General features: G+C 39.4%; 1 protein-coding gene across 1 annotated transcript in view; it reads left to right on the top strand.

The window, feature by feature from the left end:
* The first annotated feature begins 608 nt into the window (after window positions 1-608).
* RAB11FIP2 (RAB11 family interacting protein 2) overlaps window positions 609-26,874 on the top strand; it is a 38,611-nt gene continuing 12,345 nt past the window's right edge. Inside the window, exons 1-3 of the mRNA XM_068548633.1 lie at window positions 609-1,559; window positions 6,882-7,324; window positions 8,036-8,504. Of these exons, the coding sequence (XP_068404734.1) occupies window positions 1,207-1,559; window positions 6,882-7,324; window positions 8,036-8,504 (1,265 nt within the window). The 5' untranslated portion in view covers window positions 609-1,206. The remainder of the gene's footprint in view (window positions 1,560-6,881; window positions 7,325-8,035; window positions 8,505-26,874) is intronic.

Raw genomic sequence — 26,874 nt, 5'->3', positions numbered from 1 at the left:
GGCCAGTTAAAGGGACTGATTTATTTCACCACCATTCATCCAACGCCCGCTCGGTGCCAGGCACTGGGCATCCACGGTACAGCAAAGACAGCTTCCAAAGATTGAAACTGGGTCTCTCCCAAGACCGGGCGTGCCCCGGGCCTTGACCGCCTCCTCTCGGAGCAGTCTCCTCTCTCTGTCCCCAGAGCCCCCCTGCCGGCCCGTGCAGATCCCCACGTTCCCAGCGCCCAGCACGGTGCCAGGCCCAAAGCGGGTACGAAACTGCTCGAGGAACATCCAGCACTGGACGCCCAGCTCATGGCCTCAGCGCCCGCGCGACACGCCCCCGGTCACCACGGCAACCGGGGAGGTGCTGACCCTTGACCCCGGGGCCCCGCCCGGCCCTGCCCCGCCCCGTCGCATTCCCGAGATCAAGATGGAGAAGGACAACCCGGAAGTGCCGCCGCCCGCCCGGTGCTAGGAGCCGCTGGCGCGGCGAGGCTGAACCACGCGCCCGCCGTCCTTCCGCCAGCGGCCCACCCCGCGGTCCTCCCGCGCCGGAGCGGCAGCGTCCCCCGCCCCCCGTCCCACTCCACCCCACAGCGACCCGCCCCCGCCCCCAGGCCCGCCCGAGAGGAGGAGCCGAGGCGAGGGGGAGGAGGAGGGAGAGGTTTGCGAGAGGGAGCGAGGCCGCACGAGCCGCCGGCGGTTCGTATTACCGGGGTCGGGAGGAGGAGCCCAGCCGGGCCCGCGGACCAGCGCCGGCCGGGCGGGAGGCGCGGAGGAGGCGGGCGGGAAGCCCGGGGCTGCGAATTGGGGCGGGGGCGCCCTCCCACCTCCGCCGCCCTCCGTTCGGGCCTTGGCGGCCTGGCCTCACCTGCCCGGAGGCCTGGGAGCCACCAGTCGCCGCCGAGGGCCAGTCCCGGGGGCCGGCGGAGCGTGGAGGTGCGGACGCGAGGCGCGGGCCTCCGCGCGGAGGCCTGGACTGCGCGGCCAGGTGATGGTGGGCCCCTGTGCTTCTCCAGAGGAAAGGGGACCCCCAGAGCAGCTGTGCCCCCAGGCTGCCCTAGCAAGGCGTTTGGACATCAGCCCTAGGGAAGTCGGGCAGCTGTGAGTTTGCCTGTCTCCGTTAAGTGTCCTTAGGATGCAGTGATTAAGGAGTCAGGCTCTCCCTGCGGGAGGGGCCCTGCCTGCGCTGGTGAACTCGGTGCAGAGAAAAAGGACAGAATGATGCTTTCCGAGCAAGCCCGAAAGTGGTTTCCGACCCACGTGCAGGTCACAGTGCTCCAAGCCAAAGCTCTTAAGCCAAAAGGCAAAAGTGGCACCAATGACACGTACACTATAATTCAGCTGGGCAAGGAAAAGTACTCCACCTCCGTAGCTGAGAAAACCCTTGAGCCAGTCTGGAAGGAAGAGGCCTCTTTTGAGCTGCCTGGTTTGCTAATGCAGGGGAATCCAGAGAAATACATCCTTTTCCTCGTAGTTATGCACAGGTCCCTGGTGGGTCTGGATAAGTTTTTAGGGCAGGTGGCCATCAATCTCAATGACATCTTTGAGGACAAACAAAGAAGGAAAACAGAGTAAGTTATGTAATTTATTTTGAATTGGGGGGAGTTTAAGTATTATCTCATTTATGGATTTCCTGTTCTTGGAAATTATTTGTCTATCTGGGGCATTGGTTTTTGGACTGAAATATGACCCAGTTTTAAACACCATATTTGCATGAGTCTGAAGTAAAAATAGCCCTTGTGAAGAAACATTTTTTAAGTGGAGTCTTTAATGATCCATTACTCTCTCATTTGTTTGAGGTAAACATCTTCAATAATTGAATATTTTGCGCAGGATTTTAAGTAAACATTGTTTCACTACTTAATAAGAGGACTGGACCATAGTGTTGACCAGTTAAAACAACATGTATGTAAATTATTACAATCTTTAAACATTAACAGTTTTTCAGAAAATGGAACGTCAGAAGATTAAGTCTGCCAATATGACGTCTTTTATATATATATATATATATATATTTTTTTTTTTTTTTTAAATTGAATTCTGAAGCTGTCAAGTGGTAAATTACCAAATTTAGAACTCAGTATTTTATTTCATCATTATAAACACAGTTGGCTTTTATTTTAGCTCAAATTTAAGGGTCAGTACATCTTGATGGAGTCTAAAACTATTAAAAGAAAAAAGCTTTAAAAGTATGTACAGATATCCTCAACCTTGAATGCAATTACTTCAAAGTTAGTTCTGTAAAGCCAGTGTGTTTAGACCATATTAAATGCTGGTCAGATCGGAGACAGTGATTAAATTCTTGTGATGAAATGATTTAATGACATCTTCAATAAAAACATGGGCTTTTTAATATGACTTCCAAACTTAGGTTAGATATATTCTAATTTAAAAAACCATAATATAAGTTAAAAGTAGGATATGTGTCTTAAATTGAAAATAGTATGTTTTCTGAGATAGAGATACTCACCCCTTGCTTAAACTTATAATTTCTCTAGTCTGAGAGAACATTAAAGTTGATGGAATTAGTGAGAAAAATATAGGTTGAATTTATAAGAGGACTTCAGATTTCAAAATAGCTTTGCTGTTTTAGTTGTAACTGAAATTTATTTATGCTTTTAAGAAGAACTTCTATAATAACTTTCTAGAAGTTCATGTTCTTATATTTTAAAACAGCCGTCTCATGTTCTTTCTGTACATATCTTCCTGCAAGCTTCTGTTGATTGGAGTTTTTATTGAAAAAAAATTTTTTTAATCAGGTCCTTACCTAAGGTTTAATATATGTAGGGTAAGAGGGTAGAGAGATAAGTAATACTAGGAATGCTGGAGGAAAATGGTAAATATTTAACTGAAGAGATGAAAATATTTTAAAAGGAGAGAAAAAGGTTTAAAGAAAGTGTAAAGTTGAATATATATCAATGATTTTAATAACACTGTTTGATACCTACAAAGTAGCATTCAGTTACTTCTGAGGAGTTCTTCATCAAATTTAAACTGAAAAATGGATAATCACCAAATAATTTATTTCAAATTGCCAATTTTAGATGACCTTACTAAATAATATTTAGAAGTGTTTTGAATGTAAACGTTTAAGTATATTGCATCTTCACATTTCATACTGCATTTACAGTACTTTTAGTGTGAATGGATGATATACTACAGGCCTTCTCTGAAATATAAGTTTTCCAAGTGAAAGTAGGCCTAACTGTGTGAACCCAGAGATTCTGAGGATGAAATAAGCTTTTAAAGTTTCTTCTTGTTTTACTCCTTATCTTTGGCAGGATCACAATTACAATAAAGTTGGCTGTAAGCGATACTCCAATATCGTAGTCTCCCTACAGAAATTCTCTATTGGCTACTATATGGAATGGATTAGAACTTTCGGGGAGGAAAATGCTTCTAAATGTTATCAAGAGCGCTTGTGATGTTATTGCATTCAAAGTGATTTTCATATGTTATTAAATCCCTAACATTTTCTTTCTTTGTGGATAAATGGGGACCACATATTTGATGAGATCTCTTTATTGGTAATATTTCTAGTTTTTTAATATAGTTAATAGCTTCCTTTTCCAGCACAGCTGTACATATGGCCCAGTAAGAGACAGACTTAAGTCACCGGTGTATTGCAGGAAAGATATTTAATATTGTGCACATTGCTGAGCCTTGTCAGCATATTCCCAAGTGCTTTTTAGAAAACCGGTATGAGTGATGAAGGCTACCAGCTGATTTAGAAGTCCCATGGAACTGCTGGGTGTGACACTTTCTACTCTTGACACTGAAGACAAGTATTTACAGCTTGTCTTCCAGTTGTGTTATGATAGGCCAAGAAGTGTGGTGGCTAAAACTATCATTTTACTTATTTTTATACCTTGAAATTAAAAGCCTTTTTTTTTCTTTCAAGGAGAGGGGAAGAGGGGCCTGAGCCAGAACACTTTGAGTGGGGCATGGAAAGAGAACTTCTGTATCTCCCACTTTAATGGGTGTCTGGGTCGGTTCTGGCACGAGATTTAAGGAAACAATACAGTATTTAATAATAGAATGGTAAAATAGTTCATGCTGTTATGTAATACTGATTGATTTTTTTTTTTAACAGCAGAAGTGGGTGATGTTGATTTTTTTTTTTAACAGCAGAAGTGGGTGATGTTGATTTTTTTTAAAAATGCTCATGAAAAGTAGTAACCATCAGAGTCCCTAGAGTTAGGTATGACTCAAACACATGCAGATTTTAGGACTTTTGTGTGCAGCTCTGCAGTGCACCTGCGTCCTGGCCTCTGGCACCCTTACTGCCAATCTTGTCCCATTTCTGACCACACAGTACCAATTGCTTGGGAATAGTTCCCACATGTGTGGTGGTTTTTGAACATGGACCTGTGCCCACTAAAAATTGAACAGAGGCCATATACAGTTTAAATCCAGCACTCCAGAGGTGAAAAAAAAATCAGCATTAATCCACTAAGCCTCAAATGCTATGTCTTCATTTTATCTTTTTGAAGCCTGGGAAAACAAGTGCTATCTCTGGAATGATTCTTGAAGGTCTCATTAAGACTTCCCTATTATATCACTTTCAAAACAAAGCAGCTAGAGTTATTTGTCATGCCTATATTTTCAGTTGGTATATTTGTTAAAGTTCTTCGCAGTTGGGTTTTTGGAGGGTTTTTTTTTTTGACTAGGAGGAAGGAAAATACTGTTTTTACAGTTTATATTCAAACACTGACTTGCTTTATCCATTAAAGCTTACCTAAGTCTTTATCTTTCCTTACCAAAGAACAAAACAGTGCAACACATACACACACACACACACACACGCACGCACACAGAGTTGTAGCATGGCTGTTTTAAGAATATAGTTCTAGAAATGAAAATTCAGTAAACATTTATTTAGTGCAAGGCAAACTGCCTTCAAGGAGCTTACACTCTAGCAGGACAAAACCTACATTGCCTTCTTTGTTGGCTCTCCTGTCTCCTGATTAAATACAGTGTCCTGTAAGGTACAACCTGGTATGCGTTTAACCTTATTAACATATGTGATTCATTAGATACAAACTACTATTTTCATGCAGCCGTTATTCATCAATTTTGGCTATTTTCCTTGTTGACTCCAATCTGACATTGAGAAGTTACTTCTTCTCTGTGCCTCAGTTTCCTCATCTGTGAAATAAGGATGTTAGACTGGATGATTTATTTGGTCTCATTTCTAAAATTCTATGAATTTCGATTACCCTTACTCCCTTACATTTATTGGGTTATTGCTTCATTTTTTCCTCAGATTTGCTTTGACTTGTTATACACATGCAAACCCTATATGCTTGGAGTTTTTGTTTGGTTCGTTTTGTTTGGGGATTCGTGGGGTTGGGGGGGTGCATTTCCTGCAAAGTGGATTCACCTATTTTCTATATAACCTGAGTTGTTAATAGAGCATTTCTCATGGGCCATCCATCGGAAGGATTTCTCCCCCGTGGAAAATGCTCTGTTTCCCCAAACTGTGAGTTAATAATTGGGTATATAACCTTACTTCATTTCCAGGCTTTTCGAGCGCTCAGCTTTGTTCTGTTGAAGGTTCTCTATTCCACAGAATTTATTGCTGTAATTTTTTATTTCTAGTCTCTGAGTTTTCAGATTTCACCATTTGCCTCAGGTAAGGGCTTTTCTCTAGGGTCTCAGGTTAATGCTTTCTATTATAAGATATTCTCTTTTAAAAAAGTTGCTTGTTTTGATGCAACTAGATCTTAATTGATTGAATTGCTTCAAATTAAATAGAAAGTATTTCTCTTGCATGTTACTTGCTAAGATGTAGCTGGTATATGTATTATGTGCCAGTTTTCTTTTGCCTGGAAAGGCCTTTGAACCAGTCTTCCAATTGATAGTAAATGTAGCTTCTTCTGGTATATCCTGTAAAATTAGATCGGAGTTCCTTTTGTAGCTAAGAAACTTTAACACTTGCAGAGCTGTATTTAAATGATGACCTGTCTCAGGGATGGATAATATACCTCGTTGTTAAGTAATGTGAAAACATTGTGGAAACTCTCTTCTAGGCTGGAGTTTGTAGTTTTTTTGGCTGTTTGCCCTGTAGACTGACCAGTTGTGACACCAACAGCTGGAGGAGTTCTCATGGGTAAAAATACTGTAAACAAAACCAAACTAAACTTTGCTTCTTACACACCACTTAAAGATGGGCAGTATAATTCACTGAAGTGACTAACAGCGTAAGATATGGCTCCAGTTAAAATAAGTTTTATTTGGTATTGTCACAGTAGCAATAGTTAATGAAACAAACAAATGGAGTCTAGGAGGAAGCATGTAAGCGTTCTCTTTTCATCAAAACTGCTTTACGAGATTTACTGCCATCTGTCACTTCTTGCATTTTATTTAATTTGCATATTTTATTCAGGAAGAGGCTTTGACCCGTTTTATATGAATGTAAGTTATTTCATATGCGATTTTCATGATTAGCAGACTATATGGAGTAGTCATGGTGCTCAAGAATAGTTTGTATTGATGAATTATCTCAGGGTCTCTATCTTCGTGTCGTTTAATGCTAAAAAATGTTCTTCAACCATAAGCAACACTTACCCCAGATGGAAACATAATAGGCTCTGTACGGTTGGTAAGAACTTTGGATGACGAGTGATCCTCAAATCATGAAAGAAAAAGTTGTCCAAGTAGCTCTTCAAAAAAGACTGATTCCTTCTGTGTATGCCACGTGACAGAGACTTACCTGTTTTTTAAATGAAGCATTGAATAAAACCAGAAGCACTCTGGCTGACAAGTTCTCCTTTAGTGCTTAGATTGCCTTGATGTAGAGTAACTTTACCTAAAAAGCTATATGTATACAACAGAGCTGAATAATCCTCTCTTCATCACATGTTACAACCCAGTTTTTCCTTCTCTTTAAGGTGGTTTAGTTTAGAATCCAAACAAGGAAAAAGAGCCAAAAACAGGGGTGAGATAAAGGTCAATATCCAATTTATGAGGAACAATATGACAGCAAGTATGTTTGACTTATCAATGAAGGACAAAACAAGATCTCCTTTTGCAAAATTAAAAGATAAGATGAAAGGTAGAAAAAATGATGGGACATTTTCTGATACATCTTCTGCAATCATTCCAATTTCTCACATGCCTGATGCCAATACTGAATGTTCAAGTAGTGAAATACAGATGAAATCTAAACCAAAAAAGCCTTTCCTTTTGGGTCCTCAGCGACTCTCTTCAGCGCATTCAATGTCTGACTTAACTGGGGCCCATGTATCCTCGGAGAAGCTGAAGTCTGGCACCATTGCTCAAACGCATCTGCTCGGACACCAGATAGATTCCTTTGGAGCAGTTCCGGAAAGCGGTAAGTGACTCATGCATTCTTTCTTGTTGATTCTCCGTGGTTTGAACTACCCTCTTAATTTTTAAAGTTTGACTTCAAAGTTAGAGAATAAAAATCGGAGTTTCTTGCTAGTATTTTCTAAATTTAGTCATCAAATATTTATTGAGTACCTACTGTACTCAAAATTGGTAAGTTTATTAAAGGCAGAGCTTGTCTGCATCCAGTACTGTATTTATATTATTAGAAAATAAAAATGAGTCTTGGTTTCTTTTCATGGCCAGGCTTCTTTTTCTTAACTGCCGTTTCTCCTGTCTCAAAAGCCTGAAGCATGAATGAATATTCCGTTTCATCAGAAAGTTCCTAGAAAAGAAACCTTTAATGTTCAGAAGTAAGAAAGTAAATTTAATGCTAATGATGAAAAAAGTCTGAGAATTTATAGCACTATGATGCCAAGCAGAACCTTTAGTTTTGACATTGTAATTTGTTTATGTGATTGTTTCTTTCTGAGCTGAGTAAATTACTAATTGTCTAGCAAGATACTAATTGTTATTAGCCTACATAACGCTGTACCTTAGCATTTTAAGGTTGTTTTCCTTGATTACTTTAAAAGGTTAATATCTTTAAATAGCTAATTGCTCTCATTCTAAAAACAGCAGTATGCGACACAGAACGTGTCAAATAGTGTGATGTAATGTGTCACTGATTATGTACTAACTACAAAATTGTTTGCAGGAAGTCTCAGATCTCCACACAGAAGAACATTAAGCTTTGATACTTCTAAAATGAACCAACCTGACAGCACTGTGGGTGAAGGTGAATCGTCTTTCGGAAGACAAAATGACCCATTTACAAATGTGACTGCTTCATTACCCCCAAAATTTGCAACACTGCCAAGGAAGAAAAATCCATTTGAAGAAAGCAGCGAATCATGGGACAGCAGCATGAATTTATTTTCAAAATCAACTGAAGTAAGAAAAGAAAATAAAAGAGAAAAAAGGGAGAAAGTTAGCCTGTTTGAAAGAGTGACTGGAAAAAAAGACAGCAGAAGATCTGATAGACTTAACAATGGGGGATCTGATAGCCCTTGTGACTTGAAATCACCTAATGCATTTAGTGAAAGTCGTCGGGACTATTTTGATTATGAGTCAACTAATCCGTTTACAACAAAATTCAGGGCTTCAAATATAATGCCATCTTCAAGGTAAGCTTAACGGGGGGAAATTGTGCTATTTTGGAAAATACTGTACTTGAAAGTATCAAATATCCTTTTTAAAATTCCTTTTATTTTACTTGAAAAAAAATTCTTATCTTATTTTTATAATTAATTTTGTAGCTGGGCAGTGTTGCATACATCTTTGGAATTGAACTTTTTATCTTAGAAGGATAAAAGATTCTTAATCCCCACTGTAGTTTATTTCTACTTATGTTAGCCAGAAGCTCACCGAAACTTACAGAGAAAACAGCATAGCTTTTGATGAGACGTAGTGGGAGTGAATCACCAGTAGGTGTTAATTCAAGCCAGAAATTTAGGTGATAAGTTGTGTTTCTAGATGTTATTTTCCGGAGATTAGTTATGGACCAGTAGCAGCCTATGGACTATTCTTTAAGAAATGCTGGCTTAAGTATTAATGGGTTTCATAATAGGTGTTAACTATCCTCATTAAATGGCTACTTAGAGTAGTTTTTATTTGTGAATGTTTATTGGAATTCAGTGAACCTTGTGGGTACTATAAATACATCAAAGAGTATCTGTAATGATGACTTATAGAAATAATCTATCATGATAAGGTTTAGATTTTCAAAATCTGTTCTCAGTTATGTAATAGTACTTTTCTAGTTTCTTAGTACAGGTTGGAACTGTATGGTTTAAATAAAATGATAGATTTTGCAGAAGTGAATGGTGGAATAGCTGGTTAAGGAAACCTCAAGCAAAGAGTAAGATGAATTTATTGGAATCTTAAGCAGTCATCATGGAAGAGCATGGTAGACTGTTTGCCATGTAACATAGACGTTCTTTCCCAAGGCTAGGACGTATGGTGTTCGGACCCCAGTGGGATACCTGGCTTAGTAGCTCTGCGACCTCTCTCAACCTCAGCATCTCCATCTTTGAAATAAGAAAATGATACCTACTTGATAGGATTGGGAGACGATAAATGATAAAGTACATGGCACAAAGCCAGGCCCCAAATAGGGAACCCATAAATGGTGGTTGCTGTTTACATTGCCATGTCATACTTTGTTCAAGAACAGTGCTTTGTTTTGTCCCACTATAAACAGAAAATAGTACTAACAATTGCCCTTTTAGGCTTGTGATCTCCTGCCTGTCTTCTGATCTTCTAAAACATGCATTTAGAGTTTTCCAGGGAAAGTTTGTGTTTCTTTTATCAATAAATGGGTATTTGCTGTGGCTTTAGAAAGTATTGTTCAGTTTTCTTTATAGACCGTCCTCCAAAGAAATATGTTTTTATCATATGGTATTAATATTTTATTGAAGAGTCCATGGTTTTGTTATGCTATTCTCAGACATTTCATTTTGGTATTTTACATAGTGTACTTCACATAATTGCGTTAAGTCTTAAACTACAGAGGTAAATAGAAATGTATTTGCTTTTTTCCCCTCTTTAACTGAACTTTTTTTGAAGAGGATTACTGTAAAGAACTGAGATAACTTAGAGATTGGATAATTTACATAATGTTAGAGTCAAAGAAAAGCAAGAAAAATGGGAAATGATAGGAAAATAATTTTTAAATTATGGCAGCATATGGAAAAATAGGTATCCTCAAATTTTTAATTGTCTTATACTTGGGCTTATTTACGTGGACTTAAAAATTAATGTTTTAAAAGTGAGTGTGGCATTTTGTGAAATTCAGGCTTTGTTTTGGGTTACTTCAATATTAATACTGTATCGAAATTAGAGCTGTTTCATGATGTTTGTATAAAATGATTGCAAATATGTGAAAAACAATAGGTTTTTTTAACTTTAAGAATTTTTCTTCTTCATACTCATGAGATGCCAGCTATGAGGACAAAAACATTTGTAGATTCCTGCGAAGTTACTCTTCCTTTTTGTGTCACAAACCATCTTTGTGATAAATGTAAAACATTTGCAGTAAAGGGGTAGGTCTAATTAATAGCATAAAAAAAGAAGGATTGAATATAAATAGATCTAGGAAGAAAGTGCAGTTCAAATTTTTGGAAAGCAACTTTGTCTCGAGTGGAATTAGGAAGGATATAGTCTGAGGTAGTTTGGTCTATTCATATTTATCCTCCCAGTATCATTCCTCAGTTATATGCGACATTTTATATTTCTCACCTTAACACCTAAACCAAATGCACTTTTGAAGCTATAGACTCACATCACTAGGACACCTGCTGTGAATTATTTTTTTCTGTAGTGCTAAATAGATCCATTTACAGAGTCTCCTGGACTCTTTTTTTTTTTTAAATTTATTTTCATTAATTTATTTTTTTGGCTGTGTTGGGTCTTCGTTGCTGCACGTGGGCTTTCTCTAGTTGTGGCGAGCGGGGGCTATTCTTTGTTGCGGTGCGTGGGCTTCTCATTGCAGTGGCTTCTCTTGTTGTGGAGCACGGGCTCTAGGCGCACGGGCTTCAGTAGTTGTGGCACGTGGGCTCAGTAGTTGTGGCTCGCGGGCTCTAGAGTGCAGGCTCAGTAGTTGTGGCGCACGGGCTTAGTTGCTCCACGGAATGTGGGAATCTTCCCGGACGAGGGCTTGAACTCGTGTCCCCTGCATTGGCAGGCGGATTCTTAACCACTTGGCGCCACCAGGGAAGTCCTCTTCTGAACACTTGTGACTGATGTTTTTGAGAATGCTGAACAAAGTGAAGGGTAAAATATGTAGCTGTGGAACTGGATTTTTTTCTTTAGTGAACTGTCTCCGCTCTGATTGCAGGTACACAGGAACCATATTTATTACCCTCTGGGTGAATAATGTGTATGATTACAACCAGAGAATTTTCCTTATGCCAAAAAAATTTTAAATACTAAGGAACGCTTTCTTGAAAGTTAGAGTTTTTATTTCTTTGTAAGTAAAGTCCACCTGAAGAAATCACGTAGTAATCACAAAAATTACTGCATTTTGGTTCTGTTCTTGGAATAGATCCCATAGTCTTACATAAAACGGAGAGAGGAAATGAGTTAGGCTTTTTGTTGGGTTACTTCAACAAAGAGCAGGGCTCTTTGAAACACTTTTCCCTGCAGTTAATAATTCTCAGTCTCTTTCCTCTTACCTACCCCCACTTCTTTGAAGCCTCTCTTACTCTTGTAGGAAGAGGTAGCTGTTCCTTGTGCTGCAGCATGTTCCTACCTAGATCTTCCTTTCTGTGGGCATCTCATTGTTCACTAATGTGACCAGCCACTTTTTTTCCCTCTCACCTCCATGAACAACATGAGGGCAGGGCCTGCATTTCATTCATCTTTCAACCCTTCATCTCCAGCATGATGGGAGGTAGCTGGTATTGGAAAGCATTTTTTGAATAAATGAACACGGTATAGCAGATGGATTTCCTAAAATGCTACTTTCATTGTCTCATTCCCTTAGTCTCCTGCTTCCAGCTCAGTGTGGGCTATGAAGGTCTTTCTGATAGACCAACAACAGATCCATAAAGACAGGTGTGTGCATTTTTTATATACAACTAAACATGATTAGAAATCTAAGTGAGTTTTAAGGGACTACCAAAATTTAATATTCATATCCTAATTAACACATTTCTGGAGTTTGTTAAGAACGCTGTATTAATTAGGACAGGTTATCAGCTGCAATAAACAACCTCAGATCTTACTGGTTTGTTCCAGTAAAAGCTTATTTTTCCTTGTTGTCACAATTGAGTTCTCTGAGACGGGGCTGGAAGAAGTGGCTGCTTTGTTCTGTGCTATTGCTCAGCTCCACGCAGTTGCTCAGGAACCAGGCGCCTTCCTTCTTGTGACGCCACCCTTCAACACCCATCCTCCAAGGCCGTGCAGCAGGGAGAGAGGGTGGAGGGTCACATGTGGGACGTCTTTATGTGCCAGGCCTGGCAGTGGTACCCGTTACTTCCACGTGTGTCCCATTGGGCAGCGCTCAGTCATGTCCCAACCTGAGTGCAGCCAGTTAAGAAACATGGTTTAGCTGTGGACCCAGAGAACACTGAATTGGGTGTGGTGAGTGTACCGTATTGTGTGTGTCCTGGAGGCCAGTCCTAAGAAGTCTGGACACTGTCTAACACTTGGCATGCTGTAAAAGTCCTACTACACATGTATGTGAAAGGGTAGCTGGGATTCTTACAATTTTCAGGAAAATGTTTTCTTAATTTACTATTGGTATTGAGTTGTTTGTATTTTAAAATTGCTGTTCCTCTTGCTTTTTAATTACAAATCACAGGTAGTTTAGCAGAATCAGTATCAACTAATTTGTTATGTGGCTAACCCTACAATTTGTAAAATAATGATTTTTTGCATCAGCAGTAATTAACTTTCCAAAAACAAATATTCCTGAATGTTTGTTATACCATTTTCAGTAATTTGTTCACAGCCAGTTCTTCTTTAATACTGGGTTATTTTCCCTCTGGAAAGTGGAAATAGGTGGGTATGTTCACCAAAGCAGATTTCCCTTTTTTTACAGAGACGCAGCTAGACCGTTCACTTAGGTGGGGACATGTGACCAAGTTCTGGCTTATTGAAGACTTAGTGGAAGAGATGTACGGTGGGCCCTCCATATCCCCAGGTTCCGCGTTCGTGGACTCAATCTCGGGTCGAAAATACTTGGGGGAAAAAATTCTAGAACGTTCCAAAAAGTAAAACTTGAATTTGCTGCATGCTGGCAGCTACTTACATAGCCTTTACATTGTATTTACAGTATTCACATAGCACTTACGTTGTATTGGGTGTTGTTAGTAATCTAGAGGTGACTAACAAAGTATATGGGAAGGATGTGTGTAGGTTACTTGCAAATACTACGCCATTTTATAAAAGGGACTTGAGCATCCAGAGAGTTGAGTAATTTCCTGGGGTCCTAGAACCAGTATCCCACAGATACTGAGGGATGACTGTATACCAGTTTCAGGTCTAGTCCCATGAAAACCTCCTATACAGTCCTCCATATTGCCTGTCTTCCTCCATACCCTAGGCTGAAGGTTGCCAAATCTGGCTTGCTGCCTGTTTTCGCAAATAAGGTTTTCTTGTAGTGCAGTTCGCCCATTTGTTTATGGCTGCTTTTGTGCTATAATGGTAGAGTTGACTAGTTATGACAGAGACTGTATGACCTACAAAGCCAAAAATATTTATTATTTGACCTTTTACAGAGATAGTTTGCTGAACCCTGTACTAGCTGGATGGAGGTCTTTAAGAAGGGCAGAGCCATAAGATAGGGACAACCTGGGTCCCCGGATGCATGTGGAAGGCCACCTGATAAACAAGAATAACTGTTGAACCTTGTCTTGAATGATAAATTTTCAGAATATTAAGTTACTGTGATTTTTGCATTTATTTATTATAGCACTTAGCATCATTATTATTTATCATTTACGGCACAGAGGCCATAGTGCCTCTTGTTCTTTTTAAGAAAGCCTAATTCAAAAACCTTTCAGAACCACTGGTGTGCAACACCAAATCCAAACTCCTGTTCCTAATTTTCAAGGATTATTGTATTTTAGGCTTTTCTTAACTACCCAACTTTTCTTTTACAATTCCTCACCTTTCTGTGCCAGGTGAGTTCATTTCCTTACTGCACCTCTCTACCCTGAGGTCCCTATAAGCCTGGCCAACTCTATTCCTTGGCTCAGCTGTGGAATGCAGTCTTCACTCATCTCTGAGTGTCCTAAGCCTAGCTGTCCTTGATGTTGAAAACTCTTTAATCCTATTTTGATTGATAACATAGTGTTCCCTTCTGTGGAATTCTGCTGATATAGAACATAATTGCTGTACGATGTTCACTGTGTCTCAGTTTTAGTTGTCCCAACTAACCTGTATCAACTGCTGAACAGTTGTGCTGAATCTTCTTTTGTGGGTGCCTGCAGCACCTAGATCACTGCATGTCATCAGTGCTGATCATTGAGGGCACCTGGGGATTTTGTTTTTTAAACTACGGTTTGTTGGGTCCTACCTCAGACTGAATTAGAATCTTCAGTGAGTAGGCCCTGAAATAAAAGTCAACATTTAAAGAAAAAAAACTTCCTGCTGATTCTCAGGCTTAAAAATTGTTGATCTAAATTATGTCATCTGTTTCATAAAAGTTCAGTAAGTACTTATTTATGAATAGGAATCAGGAGTTGTGCTGGTAAAGTCATAGTTGAATGGACAGTTTAGTCATATTAGCTTTGTCTACAGGGCCCTAACTAAGTAAAGGGATCAGTGAGGAGATCGGCTTGACTAAAACAGGGGTGTGGAGAAGAGTATGGATTTGGTTGAATGGCTAAGAAACACCTAAATTCACTTAGGCGTTGAAGACCAGGCAGAAATGTCTGACTGTTAAATATTTATGGCATCTGTGGATGGATTGTTTTTCAGGATTCAGGTGACACCAAGGCATCAGTAGTGATGAACAACATTTTAAAAATATGCTTGTGTTTGTATGCTACCTATAATAAATTGAAGAGAGACTACATTTGTGAGGTATATTCTTCTGAGGTTCCAGTTTAGGACAGAAGAATACCTCCTGGTTAATTAAGAGAGTTCATTGGTATAAGGAGAAACTTTGTGGTGTACGTCTTATTCTGAAATTTAAAAAAACATAGTCAATAATATAAGCATCCTCTGTAGGAGGAGCTAATGTTTGATGGTACAGGTAGCTCATCAGAGAGCAGGACCTTACGGGAGATATTTTTACCAGAGAATTTTGTTTTGGGAACATCCTTCTGTTTATGACCCGCACAAAGAACACACTTTCCCTTCATTATTTTCTGCCTTGTTGTAGTTGTGAATACCATATAGCAAACTCCTAGCTGTGCTACGAGAACTTAATGGTATGTTGTATAATAACGTGCCTAGTATCATTGATCTTATTGGAGCATGTATGCATATATTTCCTTTTGCAGTATTTGCTGTGGAAGAACCTGTCTACTTCTTTGCTCTGAACTTAGGCCAAACAGGTATTTTTTAGGGCAGTACATAAATAGTGTCTGAGGGCTTCCCTGGTGGCGCAGTGGTTGAGAATCTGCCTGCCAATGCAGGCGACACGGGTTCGAGCCCTGATCTGGGAAGATCCCACGTGCCGCGGAGCGGCTGGGCCCGTGAGCCACAACTACTGAGCCTGCGCGTCTGGAGCTTGTGCTCCGCAACAAGAGAGGCCGCGACGGTGAGAGGCCCGCGCACCGCGATGAAGAGTGGACCCCGCTCGCCGCAACTAGAGAAAGCCCTCGCACAGAAACGAAGACCCAACACAGCCATAAATAAATAAATAAACAAAGAAGCTTTCATTTAAAAAAGAAAATAGTGTCTGAGGTGACGCTCTCATATTTATCACTAATGTTTTATAGTTTTGCGTGACAGTATGCCTTTTCCTTTCCGGATCAGGTTAACCTGCTTCTCTTTTCCCTTCCTCCGTCCCTGCTTTCTTTAATCAATTCCAGTGATGATTGTACCATACCTTTCTTAAAAGCTGCAAAAAAATTAGTTATCTAGAATGTATATTTAAATGTGTCTCTAATTTTCTCAAATCAAAAATCACCATAGGCTTTTAAGCATGTAACCATTATTATGAAGTTGTATAATATGTCCATAAAAAAGACTTTACTGTAGACTTATATTTTAAAAAGTTATAGTAAACAGATGATCCTAAAGAAAAGACCTATTCATAGTTTTAAAACCTTCATTTTTATAATGCTCCTTACGGACATTTTTTTTTTTTTTTTTCCTGTATAAGTTTAAAGCTCAGTCTTTGGCTTAATAAACCTTATCCTGCATAAGGTTTACTTTAATAGCAATATTTATTTTTTATCCTTATTTGTCTAATATTAAAGATAATCTCCCTGTCACTCATAGCAGCCTGTAACTCTTACACAGCTGAAAATTTGTAGCTTCATTTATGAGACAGAAAACAAAAACTTGACATGATTTTTGGAGCCATTAATCCATTAGTGCCCAGGGATTTACAGAATGTATCTAATGAAACGATGACTGGGAGCATGAAATATGTGATGTGATTAGTTCCCTTAACACTAACTAGAACTTTTATGCTTAACTCCCCAGACACTACTGGAAACTTTTTTACCCTTTGTCATCCTAATGCTCATTCTAATAGCTCTCGTTAATTGGTGCATATCCCCGTGGGTTAATTTGCAGACACCAGCCATGCCACCCTTTTGCTAACTTACTAATGCAAATGGATATTTATAGACTTCAAAATTGAAAACAATAAAAGCTCTAACAAAAAGACAGACTTTGCTAAGTTATTATCATTATTATTATTTTGAGCTGAGAGATTGAGATACACAGAGAATCTGTGAGAGAAGAAAACAAGCCAAAAAAATCCACAGAAACTACTGTAGGCTAATAAACTGATGTGAAAATTTCTCAATTTACAGCACTTGACAGGTGCTAAAAGAAAAGCATCTTTAATTTTAATGTGTTGTTAGGACCTCTTTAGAGAGACTGTACAAGTTATTAACAAGGTCCTCTGAGACAGGAGACAGGTAATTAACAAGACCTATGGAGATATAGTTTAGGTAATTAACGAGCTCTTAGGCCCTGGACACAGGATAGCACATAGCGAGTCCAACAGTTAAAGAGAACAGGTTGTTATGATATGATCAAATACAAGATGTAGTATGTAAGTCTTCTTGAAGTTTCTGATAGAGTATTAAGATTATATTCCAGTGACCTTAGTGAACTAATTTTTGTAAATCATATATAATTTTTTAGCTTTAAGATATAATTTGAGAGGATTATTTCTTTGTAAAATCAACAAGCAGAGAAGCTTGTTACATGTAGATTAATAATCTTCGTTAATTGCCATTAATGAACATGTATATTTTAAGAGCAATACATTGGAGAGACATAAATTACGTGATTCTAAATTTAGACTTTTATTCCGTTTACTTTTCACCTGTGGCCTCTTGGCTAAAATTGTCTATTCCAAATTGGCAGTCTACTTTCCTTGTCCAGTTTAATAAGACTGTCAGGATCTAGGGCAGAGAGAAGACTGTCCTTCCTCAGTTTGGTTTTTACATAATATGCAAAGGTCCCTCCGGTCCTGCTCTTATGGTACCTTTAAGTCTGAGACTTGAGAGTCCCAATTTCAGATACTTGGTCTAATTATTTCCAGTGTAAATTTGAAATTGTTGGGGTATGAATCGAGTTCTGGTTCAGAAAACTCCCAGTCAGCGAACCTTTACTATAAACATGTTATACTCCGAAGATTAAGAATATGAAGAAAGCCCTGCAGGTCTGAGTCATTCCATTGCTTCCGGTGTGTGGCTGCTCCAGGCCATCAGTATGACTTTTTCCGAATTTCAGATCTGATAATCAAATGATATTTTCATTTTCATTATTTTTGGATGAACAGCAGTACTTGAATAAGATAGAGCAATACTTGCTATAGACAAGGACAGCAGAGGTTATTAAGATATAAATCCTGCTCTTAGAGCTCATAAAAGCAGGCATGTAAATATTAGGTCTGAATTCCATGCTCAGGACTGGACATTGTATAGGCATTGGGGTACTATGAAAGACTTTTCAGTTGGGTTGTGATATGATCAGAGTAATATCTTAGATAACTCTGTAGCATGGGGGGGGGGGGCGGCGTCTGCTGGGGCCAGGAGTAGGGACAGGGAGGAGGCTTTGGGGCAAGAGAACAAGTTAGGAAGTTACTATGATTGTTGAGGTGAGAGTTGATGGAGGTCACTTGACAGTGAGAGGATGGAGAAGAAGGGAACATCTCTGGGCTAATATAGATGGGATTTAACCATTCTGCTTTGTTTGTGTGTGTGTGTGTGTGTGTGTGTGTGTGTGTGTGTGTGTGTGTGGAGGGGAGGGATGGTGGGGGACTAGTAAAGGAGAAAAACCAAGGGGGATTATTCCAATGATGTGTCTTCAATCGGTGTCTTCCATTTGATGAATCACAGTACTGTAAAAACTGTATTACAGCAATGTCAGATCTACATGGTAGATCAATATGTAGTCTTGAATCAAACTTGGCATTTCAGTCTTGATGGAGATGGTTACTTTTTTTGTGTTTTTAATGAGGTGCTGTCTTGTTTATTTTAGAATTTTGTTTTTAGAGAATAGGAATTACGTGTTTTGAGTTATTCGAGACAAGCAAGTTAGTATCAACATAATAAGAGTTCTTGAGAATTTGTTTTTGAAAGCTGGAAAATATTTTGGCTTCTTTGAACCCAAGAATGCAAATTTCTGTAACTGCTTGTGGACTTAATGCATTTAAAATGTGTTCACCTTAACACCGTAATTACTCCATGTATTTCTCTCCAGTGGTTTTTGGCTTTACCAAACCTTGCCCCCTTTTGTTAGCTTCTCACTAAGAGAATAACTTCTTTCTTTTATACTTTTCCCTTACTTCTGTATACCACTTTTCCAGGCCTCCTGCTTCTGTGTTTAGAACATTTCCTTTTGGACTCCTGTGACCATATCACCTATGGTTACCTTTTTTCATAGCAATAAAGCTTTAATTTTTAAAATACGGGTGCTGTTTCTATATATTTAATATATGGTGGTAGTGTTACCTGATTATTTGATGCGTTAAATATAATTCAGTATTATTATATGACATAATAATTATAATGTAAATGTGTAAGAATTAATATAAATATTAAACTACAGTATTATGTAACTTTTTGAATATATTATACATCAAGTAAAAATGTTTTATGTATTTTATATATTTATTTTAAGCTTAGATATCTTTCTGACAAAAGTGCTAATACCACTTAAATGGCAATTACATGGATCAACTTGTCCAGGATAAAACTTAATTCAAATTGCCAATTTTTAAAATTATTTTCACAGACATGTTTGTAAAACTCTACTAGGGCTAGGGGTGGATGTGTTGAAGATAAGATTCATAGGTTACTAGTGGCCTCATAAACTAGGGAGAGGGATGTGTAAGGAGTGACCTGTAATCCAGGCAGAGTGAACTGGGTTGAACACAGCATTTGCTGCGGGAAGCGAGAGGAACAGCTTGCTAGAAATTGGGAAATGCTTCTTCACGGAAGAGGCCTTTGAACTTTTGTTCCTGACCATTGAACATGATTTTTTACGTTGGGGAATGAGTAGATAGACAATTGTTTTAGTAAAGAGCAAGAAAGCTTATTTTAAAAATTGTGAGATGCGTTTTGAAGGAATGTTTTATAAATTGTGACTGTGTACTATTATATCATTAGTTGTCTGCTAACTACTTAGTAATTTTACCATTGCTTTTCTAGTTGGAGCTATAGTCTTTGTCTGTCATTCCCTGCCTGGTAGGTTCCTGAGGAAGTATGTTTGCTATACTTTAGGCTACCAGGAGCCAATTAGTGAGCGCCCTGCAGCAGCTCTGCATTAAATATAACAACGTCTTTGTTATGGAGCCTGGTGTGGGAATGGGGGTATTCAGGTTAATCACATATTTTGTTTACTTGAGGTGTACAATATATTGTTTCATGTAGATTTTTTTCACTTTAAAAGAAATTACATGCCCCAAATAAATTTAAAATGGAAATCATACCAAACGTAATTTAATATTTGATTCAGAAGGTATATTTGATTAACTACTTCTACCTGAGGATTTTTCAGTGTTACATGAAAGTATAAATATAGTAATAGAATATCTAAATACAGTAATAGTAGAATATCCTAAAGCGAGTATAGGATAGGTTTAAGAATTCAGGTTTAGGACCCAGGTCTGGATTTGAGTCTTTGGAATAGCTATATGACCTTACTTAGCCTTTCTAAGCCTCATTGTAAAATGGAATAACAGCCTTGGTGTTGTGGAAGAGATTAAATGATGTAAGGCACATAAGGTGCTGAAGGTAGGTTTGCCACATCGTGAACCTGGAAATGGTAGCTCTTGCTATGATCTTATTACAAAGCATCTACAGAATCTGTAACAATTGCTTTAAATAAGTTAAATGAAATTATTTACAAGTAACAATATATTCTCAACTTTAAAAACCGTAAATAAAAGAACTTAGGAGCTCATGTTTTTCACTGACTGATAAAGGACATACGTTTGGTAGAAAACAATAAACTGGATAAAAGTTTTTTTCAAGATGTATGTTCAGTAATAATCTTTGATGAAATAAACTAAACCACATTGAAATTAAGTAAAAGTATTCCCTGTATTAAGTAGAAAATTTATTTTGTGACTTTCAAGGCAAAGGTATTCTAATCAGTATTGCTATAAAATCCTGTGTTCAGAACTTATCGCATAGCACTAATAAGGACAGTGCAGGGTAAATATCTAAGCTGTGGCTTTACCTTCAAGCATGATGAGGTTTTCATAAACTCACATGACTTGAGGTCAAATTAAATTGTTCAAAACTATCATAGTAAGAAGGATAAATGCCGCTTACTAGAAACTCCTCAGAGTCCCCTTTGGGAAAAGGGTCCCTGCCCTTTAGTAGGCAGTAGTATATCCCTTCTAACCAAGGTTTAGAAGTTGGCGCTTTCATTTCTTTGTCAGTGAAAGTACACTCTTTTGTCTTTGTTTTTTAACCAAGAGTGTAAGATTCTACTTGAGTAGTCTCCGAGCTCAACGTTCTGAGAGATAGTATAATGTACAATTTCCAGTAAAATCATTGTACTTATCTGTTTTGGGGAGGGGGCTGGAGAGTGGATCTTTACACAAAACACTAAATTCTTTTCTAGGAAAGTTTTATTAATTTTGTAGCCCTGCGAAACCAGCTCTTACTTGCCAAGAATGTTTTAAGGCTGGGCTTTTCAGCCTAGGGTGTGGCATGGCCAGAAATCCCCCAGTCACCCCAGCAGCTCTGCTTCCAAGGAGGATACACAGGAGTTTGGGGTTTGTGTCACCCAATGGAGTGGCCCCAGGAAGTCTGGTTGCCTTGAGTGCCTCTCCTTGAAGAGTCTGCAGAGATGACAGGTTAAGGAAGCAGTTGCTTTCTGGCCAGGGGCCTCATTGCAGGGTGTCCTTGAACATTGGAGGCCTTCCTGGTGACCAGAGGGCACCAAGGCTTCTTTTCCAGAACTTGGCCTTGTCCTGGGTACAGAGCCAGCTTGTGGTACTTTTGGCCAAGGGTGTTGTGGGCCAACTTGCTTCGCCCCCCACCTTCCTGGAAGAGTTACCTCTGCCCAGGTTGTCCTCAACCTCTCCTCACGGGAAAAGGCTGATCAAGGATGCTGGGTTGGCCTTGATCGTAGACGGAACCTGTGCTCCGTCAGGCCCTGTCAAGGGCCCTGGTGCCTTGTTCTCATCGCTTCTGTCCAGTTTCACTGTTTGGCTTCCAAAGTAAACAGAACTTGCTTTCTACTCTCCTGTACCCTCAAATAGACTCTAGTGGATATATGGCAGACAGTGGACCAGGGTCTACTCAGAGCAACAGGATAATCACAACACAATTTCCCAGAGTGACAAGGTTCCTAAAGATTAAAGGAGAAAAGATATTCTTTTTCTATTAAGAGAAGCACAATTATGATAGGGAGTAAAACGTAAAAATCTACCTGAATTTTTAAGTCAAATTTGAGATGTCAAGGCAATTTTATGCTTGTTGTCCGATTTATTCTCATGGATCAGGGGTATTAAAGAGAACAAAGTTTGAGAAGCTTAGGTTTAAAGAAATGGAGAATTCTTGGAATTCATAGAGATTATGTTTGGAAATTTGGGAATTGTTTGATTGACTGTATTTTAAATAATCATTTCTTTTCTTCACCAGGAGAAAATAGTAAGTTAAACTTGATTGAACTTGATATTCTTGATGAAACATGCCTTAATTTCATGGATATCTTTCAGTCTTCAAGTTTTAGGACTTCTTCAACAGTACCGTCATTACCATTTCATGATGGAAAAGCAGCTAGGTCTGAATTTGCTGTCCATGATCTTTGGTGTCACTGACCACAAGTTCCTAATTGTCTTGCCTACAAGATCTCATAAAAGATATCCTGTGAGAATAATAATAAGTAAATTACTGTTAATCCCCATAGACATTTATGAGTTAGGTTCTGTTTTGCCATCGCGGTATTAGTGTGCATGCCCAGTCCCAGGAGAGATAATGGAGTATTTTAATCTATAATAGCATCAGTTTGATTTGGTACTCACTCCCCTCCCCTCCCCCCCCCCCCAAAAAAAAAACAGAAAGGAGAAAAGCAGTATTGAGTTGCACTGTGGCTCTTAAGCCCTATTTGCATGTGTAATAGACATAATTGAAATGTGCTAAAGGTTGAGTTTACTAGTGGAATCTCTCTTTGGACACTTCATTTTTTAGGGCTTTTATAAAAGGAATCATTAAGAACATTTCTTTAAACTCCTTTAACATTGAACCTCTATGGAATAAATGTTTTCAGGATTTACCAGAAAATTTTCAATTGAATCTGTGTTGTGGTCAAATACCTAAACTGGTAGACCTGGTTGGTAAACTGGATAAACTGGCTAGTTGAATGGATTATATTAGAAGTCACCAATTTGAAACTTATTTCAATTCATATTGGCAGTTTTAAGTATCAGAGTAATTCTTTCTGTCTTAAAAAGAATGGAAAAATATTCCATTAATATGCTGTCAGGTCTAGATAAAAGTGATCTTTGTTATTCAGAAAAACGATATCCTCTGCTCTTTGGGGACTTGATACCTTGTTGTCGAAACCTGTATTGACCTACTATTGATTTACTCAGTCAGCTATTAGCCCAATTTTTATTAAGCACTGGCTGTTAATTTGTTCAGCATACATTTGTTAAGCATCTGCCATACCCTAGGTACTATGTCAGATGCTAGGACTGAAAAGATTGAGATATTCCTTCCTTTAAGCAGTTTGTAGTAGAAAGAGGTGGGGAGGCCAGGGATTAGGATAGATACCCAAAATGCAAACTTTAAAAAAAATTCATTTTTAGAGCAGTTTGAAATCACAGCAGAATTGAGCAGAAGGTATGAGATTTCCCATATACATCTTACCTGCGCACACATAGCCTCTCCCGTTAGCAACATTCCCCACGAGAGTGGTACGTTTGCTAAAATTGATGGACCTATGTTGACACGTCATAATTATACGTAGTCCATAGTTTACATTAGGGTTCACTCTTGGTGTGGTATATTCTGTGCCTTTTGACAAATGTATTAATATAATGGTGTGTGTTCATCTTTATAGTATCATACAGAGTATTTCTACTGCCCTAAAAATCTTTAGTGCTCTGCCTATTGACTGGTCCCTCCCCCCAAACCCTTGGAAACCACTGATGTTTTTACTGTCTCCATAGTTTTTGCCTTTTCCAGAATGTCATATAGTTGGAATCATACAGTCTGTAGCCTTTTCAGATTGGCTTCTTTCACTAGGTAATATGCATTTAAGGTTCCTCCATGTCTTTTCATGGTTTGAGAGTTCATTCTTTTTTTAAGCACTGGATAATATTCCATTGTCTGGATGTGCTAGTTTATCCATTTACCTACTGAAGGACATCTTGAGTGCTTGCAAGTTTTGGCAGTTATGAATAAAGCTTCTATGAACATTTGTGTGTAGGTTTTTGTGTGGACATAAATTTCAACTCCTTTGGGTAAATACCATGGAGTGCAATGGCTGGATCCTATGGTACAAGTTCCTGTTGCTCCATATCTTTGTCAGCATTAGGTGGTGTCAGTGTTGCGGATTTTGGCCATGGCAGTAGGTGTGTGGTGGTATCTCATTGTTTTAATTTGCCTTTCCTTGATATCGTATGATGTGGAACACCTTTTTATGCCTATTGCCATCTGTATATCTTTATATCTGTTGGGATCTTTGGCCCATTTTTGAATTGGATTGTTTTTTTTTCCTTATTGTTTACTTTTAAGAGTTCTTTGTATATTTTGGGTAACAGGCCTTTATCAGATATGTCTTTTTCATATATCTTCTCCCAGTCTGTGGCTTGTCTTTTCATTCTATTTAACAGTGTTTTTCGCACAGCAGAAATTTTTCATTTTAATGAAGTCCAGCTTATAAATTCTTTGTTTCGTGGATCCTGCCTTTGGTGTTGTATCTAAAAAATTATTACCATACCCAAGATCATCTACATTTTCTCTGTGTTATCTTCTAGGAGTTTTATAGTTTTGTGCTTTACATTTGGGTCTGTGATCAATTTTGAGTTGATTTTTTTGTAAGGTCTGTATCTAGGTTCATATATCTGACATTGGAATAGCACTTTGTCATACAAAACATTCCATTTTAACTCTCTTTTAATCCTAATTCTTTGAAACAGGTGGTGAAATTTCTGTTTCTTGATTAAAAATAAAATATGAAATTTAGAGCAATTTAATAGGTTGTACCTGGGTACTGGGTGGTGGGCAGTAAGCTTGGAAAGATAAATATAGTCAAGCCCAGTAGGCTTTGAAAGCCAGGCGAAGAAATTTTGTTACTGCTCCAGAGGAAGGTGGAGGCCAGAAGTTTTTTGACGGAAGAATAATGAGGTTAGACTTCAGCTTTAGAATGTCCTACCCAGCCATGTTGCATAGGCTGGATGGGGCAAAGGAGGAGTGACAGAGACTGAGAGGAAGCTGTCACAGTGGTCCGGGCTGTCAGTCCAGGTGGTCGTGTGGTCTCGTGAGCAGAAAGGTAGCTGTGAGAATGAGTAGTGAGGAAACGGTGAGAGACCCACGTCCAGAAGCTGAATGGCGAGAATCTGGCAGCTTGTTGATGAGGCTACACGCTGGAGGCTGGAGTCAAGGGTGCCTCTGAGACTTCACCGTTGGTGACCAGGAGACTGGTTGTACCTGAAGGAAGAAAATCAGACAGAACTGATAGAAACGTCAAGATGATGACTGGTTTGGGAGAACTTTGGCGTAAGTTAAGTGCAGGTAAGATATCCAGTCTGAGACTTTAAACAGACATGTGTAAAGGCGGTATTGCAAAGGATAAAGTGATTGTGGTTGAAGATCAAAGATTTAGCAGTCATCCGTCCATATAGTCGTGGCAGCTGAAGTAGTGATTTCCAAGATAGAGTGGAAAAAGAGGTTTGAAAACAGAACGTTAAGAAATAGCTGGTGTTTCCCACCTAGGGTGAAACGGGGAAGAAGACAGGTAATCAGAAACGTAGGAGAAAATTTGGGCCACCACATATCACAGAGGGGGAGAGTCTCAGAAAGAACAGTCATCAAAGGGAGCTGAGAGGTTAAAGAGAATGAGGCTGTTACCTTAAGTAAAAGTCGTTTGTTGGCAGTGAGTATCGGTGGCGGGGGACGTGTTTCAGGTTACAGAAGGTGAGGCAGTGAAGTAACGAAGACAGCGGGAGTTACTTGGGAGGGACCTGGGAGGGATTAGAGATGGGCAAGATAAAAGTGGTGGAACATCTGAGGGGTAATGGCTCTAAGTATGCTCTGGTGAGCCCCGTGAAGAAATGCGAACAGGTTAGGAAACAACTGGGATGACCGCGGGGGTCCACAGAGCAGGTCTGACGGGGCGAGGGAGTGGGAGAATCGGAAGGTGAGGTGGATCAGGTGGAATTTCAGTTGTATGAGGTCTTACTGTGAGTGATCGCATCCCACCTTATTGGTTGCTGTTCCTCAGTTGAGAGAAACTCCGTTTGTGAAGACATGTTATAAATTGTAAGGCAGTGTATAAACGTGCAGCGGTACTATTCAAATCCCAGCCACTTCGGTTATACCATTTCAAAACTGCAGTTTTTCTTTGGCTTCCTTTCTTTCTCTCCTATTTTAAATTATTATGTGAATAGTTTTGGGCATTTATTATATATTCTTGTATCAGTTAAAGTCCTAGCAGGAGACAAATGACACACTCAAAACGAGTAATTGAAGACAGTTTAGCGAAGATATCATTTATAGAGGGGTGGCCAGGGTTAGGACACCAAGGAAGGGATAGTAGAGCACTAGGGACCGGCAGTGTCTGGAAGGGGCTGCCATGCTTCGGTGTGAAGGAGCCGCTGTGGCTGTCTGTACAGAAGCTACTGGTAAAGCTGCAGTGCCGCAGGGGGGCTGAAGAGGTTGGTAGGATGGGGCTGGAATAATACCCTGTCTCCCCTTCTTTCTGTCCTCAGTCTCTTGCAGGTGCCTCCCAGTGGCAGAGCACAACTGGAAGCCAATGGGCAAGGGGACCCAGGCGATGCCCTTTCCAGAGATCAGCCTTCTGGGGTGCAGGGAGGGGCAGAATGGAGCAGGAGGGGCAAACAGAAAAAAAATTCAATACCTGTTGCTTTTCAGCCTTTGTTCTATCTCTTTAAGATTGTCTAAGTCTTGCACTTTTCTTAGTCATTCTGATTGGAAGAATCCTCAGGAAATTGTGTTGGCCTCCTTGAATCCAGCTGTCTCTGAGCTCCCAGTAGGACTGAGGACGTTGGAACCCCCGGGTGGGAGAGGTGCAGTTTATGGCTAAAGAGCTTGGATGGTGGTCTTTGGCTGCTTGTCTGTGAATCCTGACTCTGCCCCTTAGTAACTGTGTTACCTTGAGCAAGCTTCTTGACTTTGCTGTGCCTGTTTCCTCTTCTGTAATTCACAT

Source organism: Eschrichtius robustus, chromosome 7 (genome assembly GCF_028021215.1).
Source record: "Eschrichtius robustus isolate mEscRob2 chromosome 7, mEscRob2.pri, whole genome shotgun sequence".
Lineage (NCBI taxonomy): Eukaryota > Metazoa > Chordata > Mammalia > Artiodactyla > Eschrichtiidae > Eschrichtius > Eschrichtius robustus.
The sequence above is the reverse complement of the archived record's forward strand: the minus strand, read 5'-3'. Positions and strand labels throughout refer to the sequence as shown.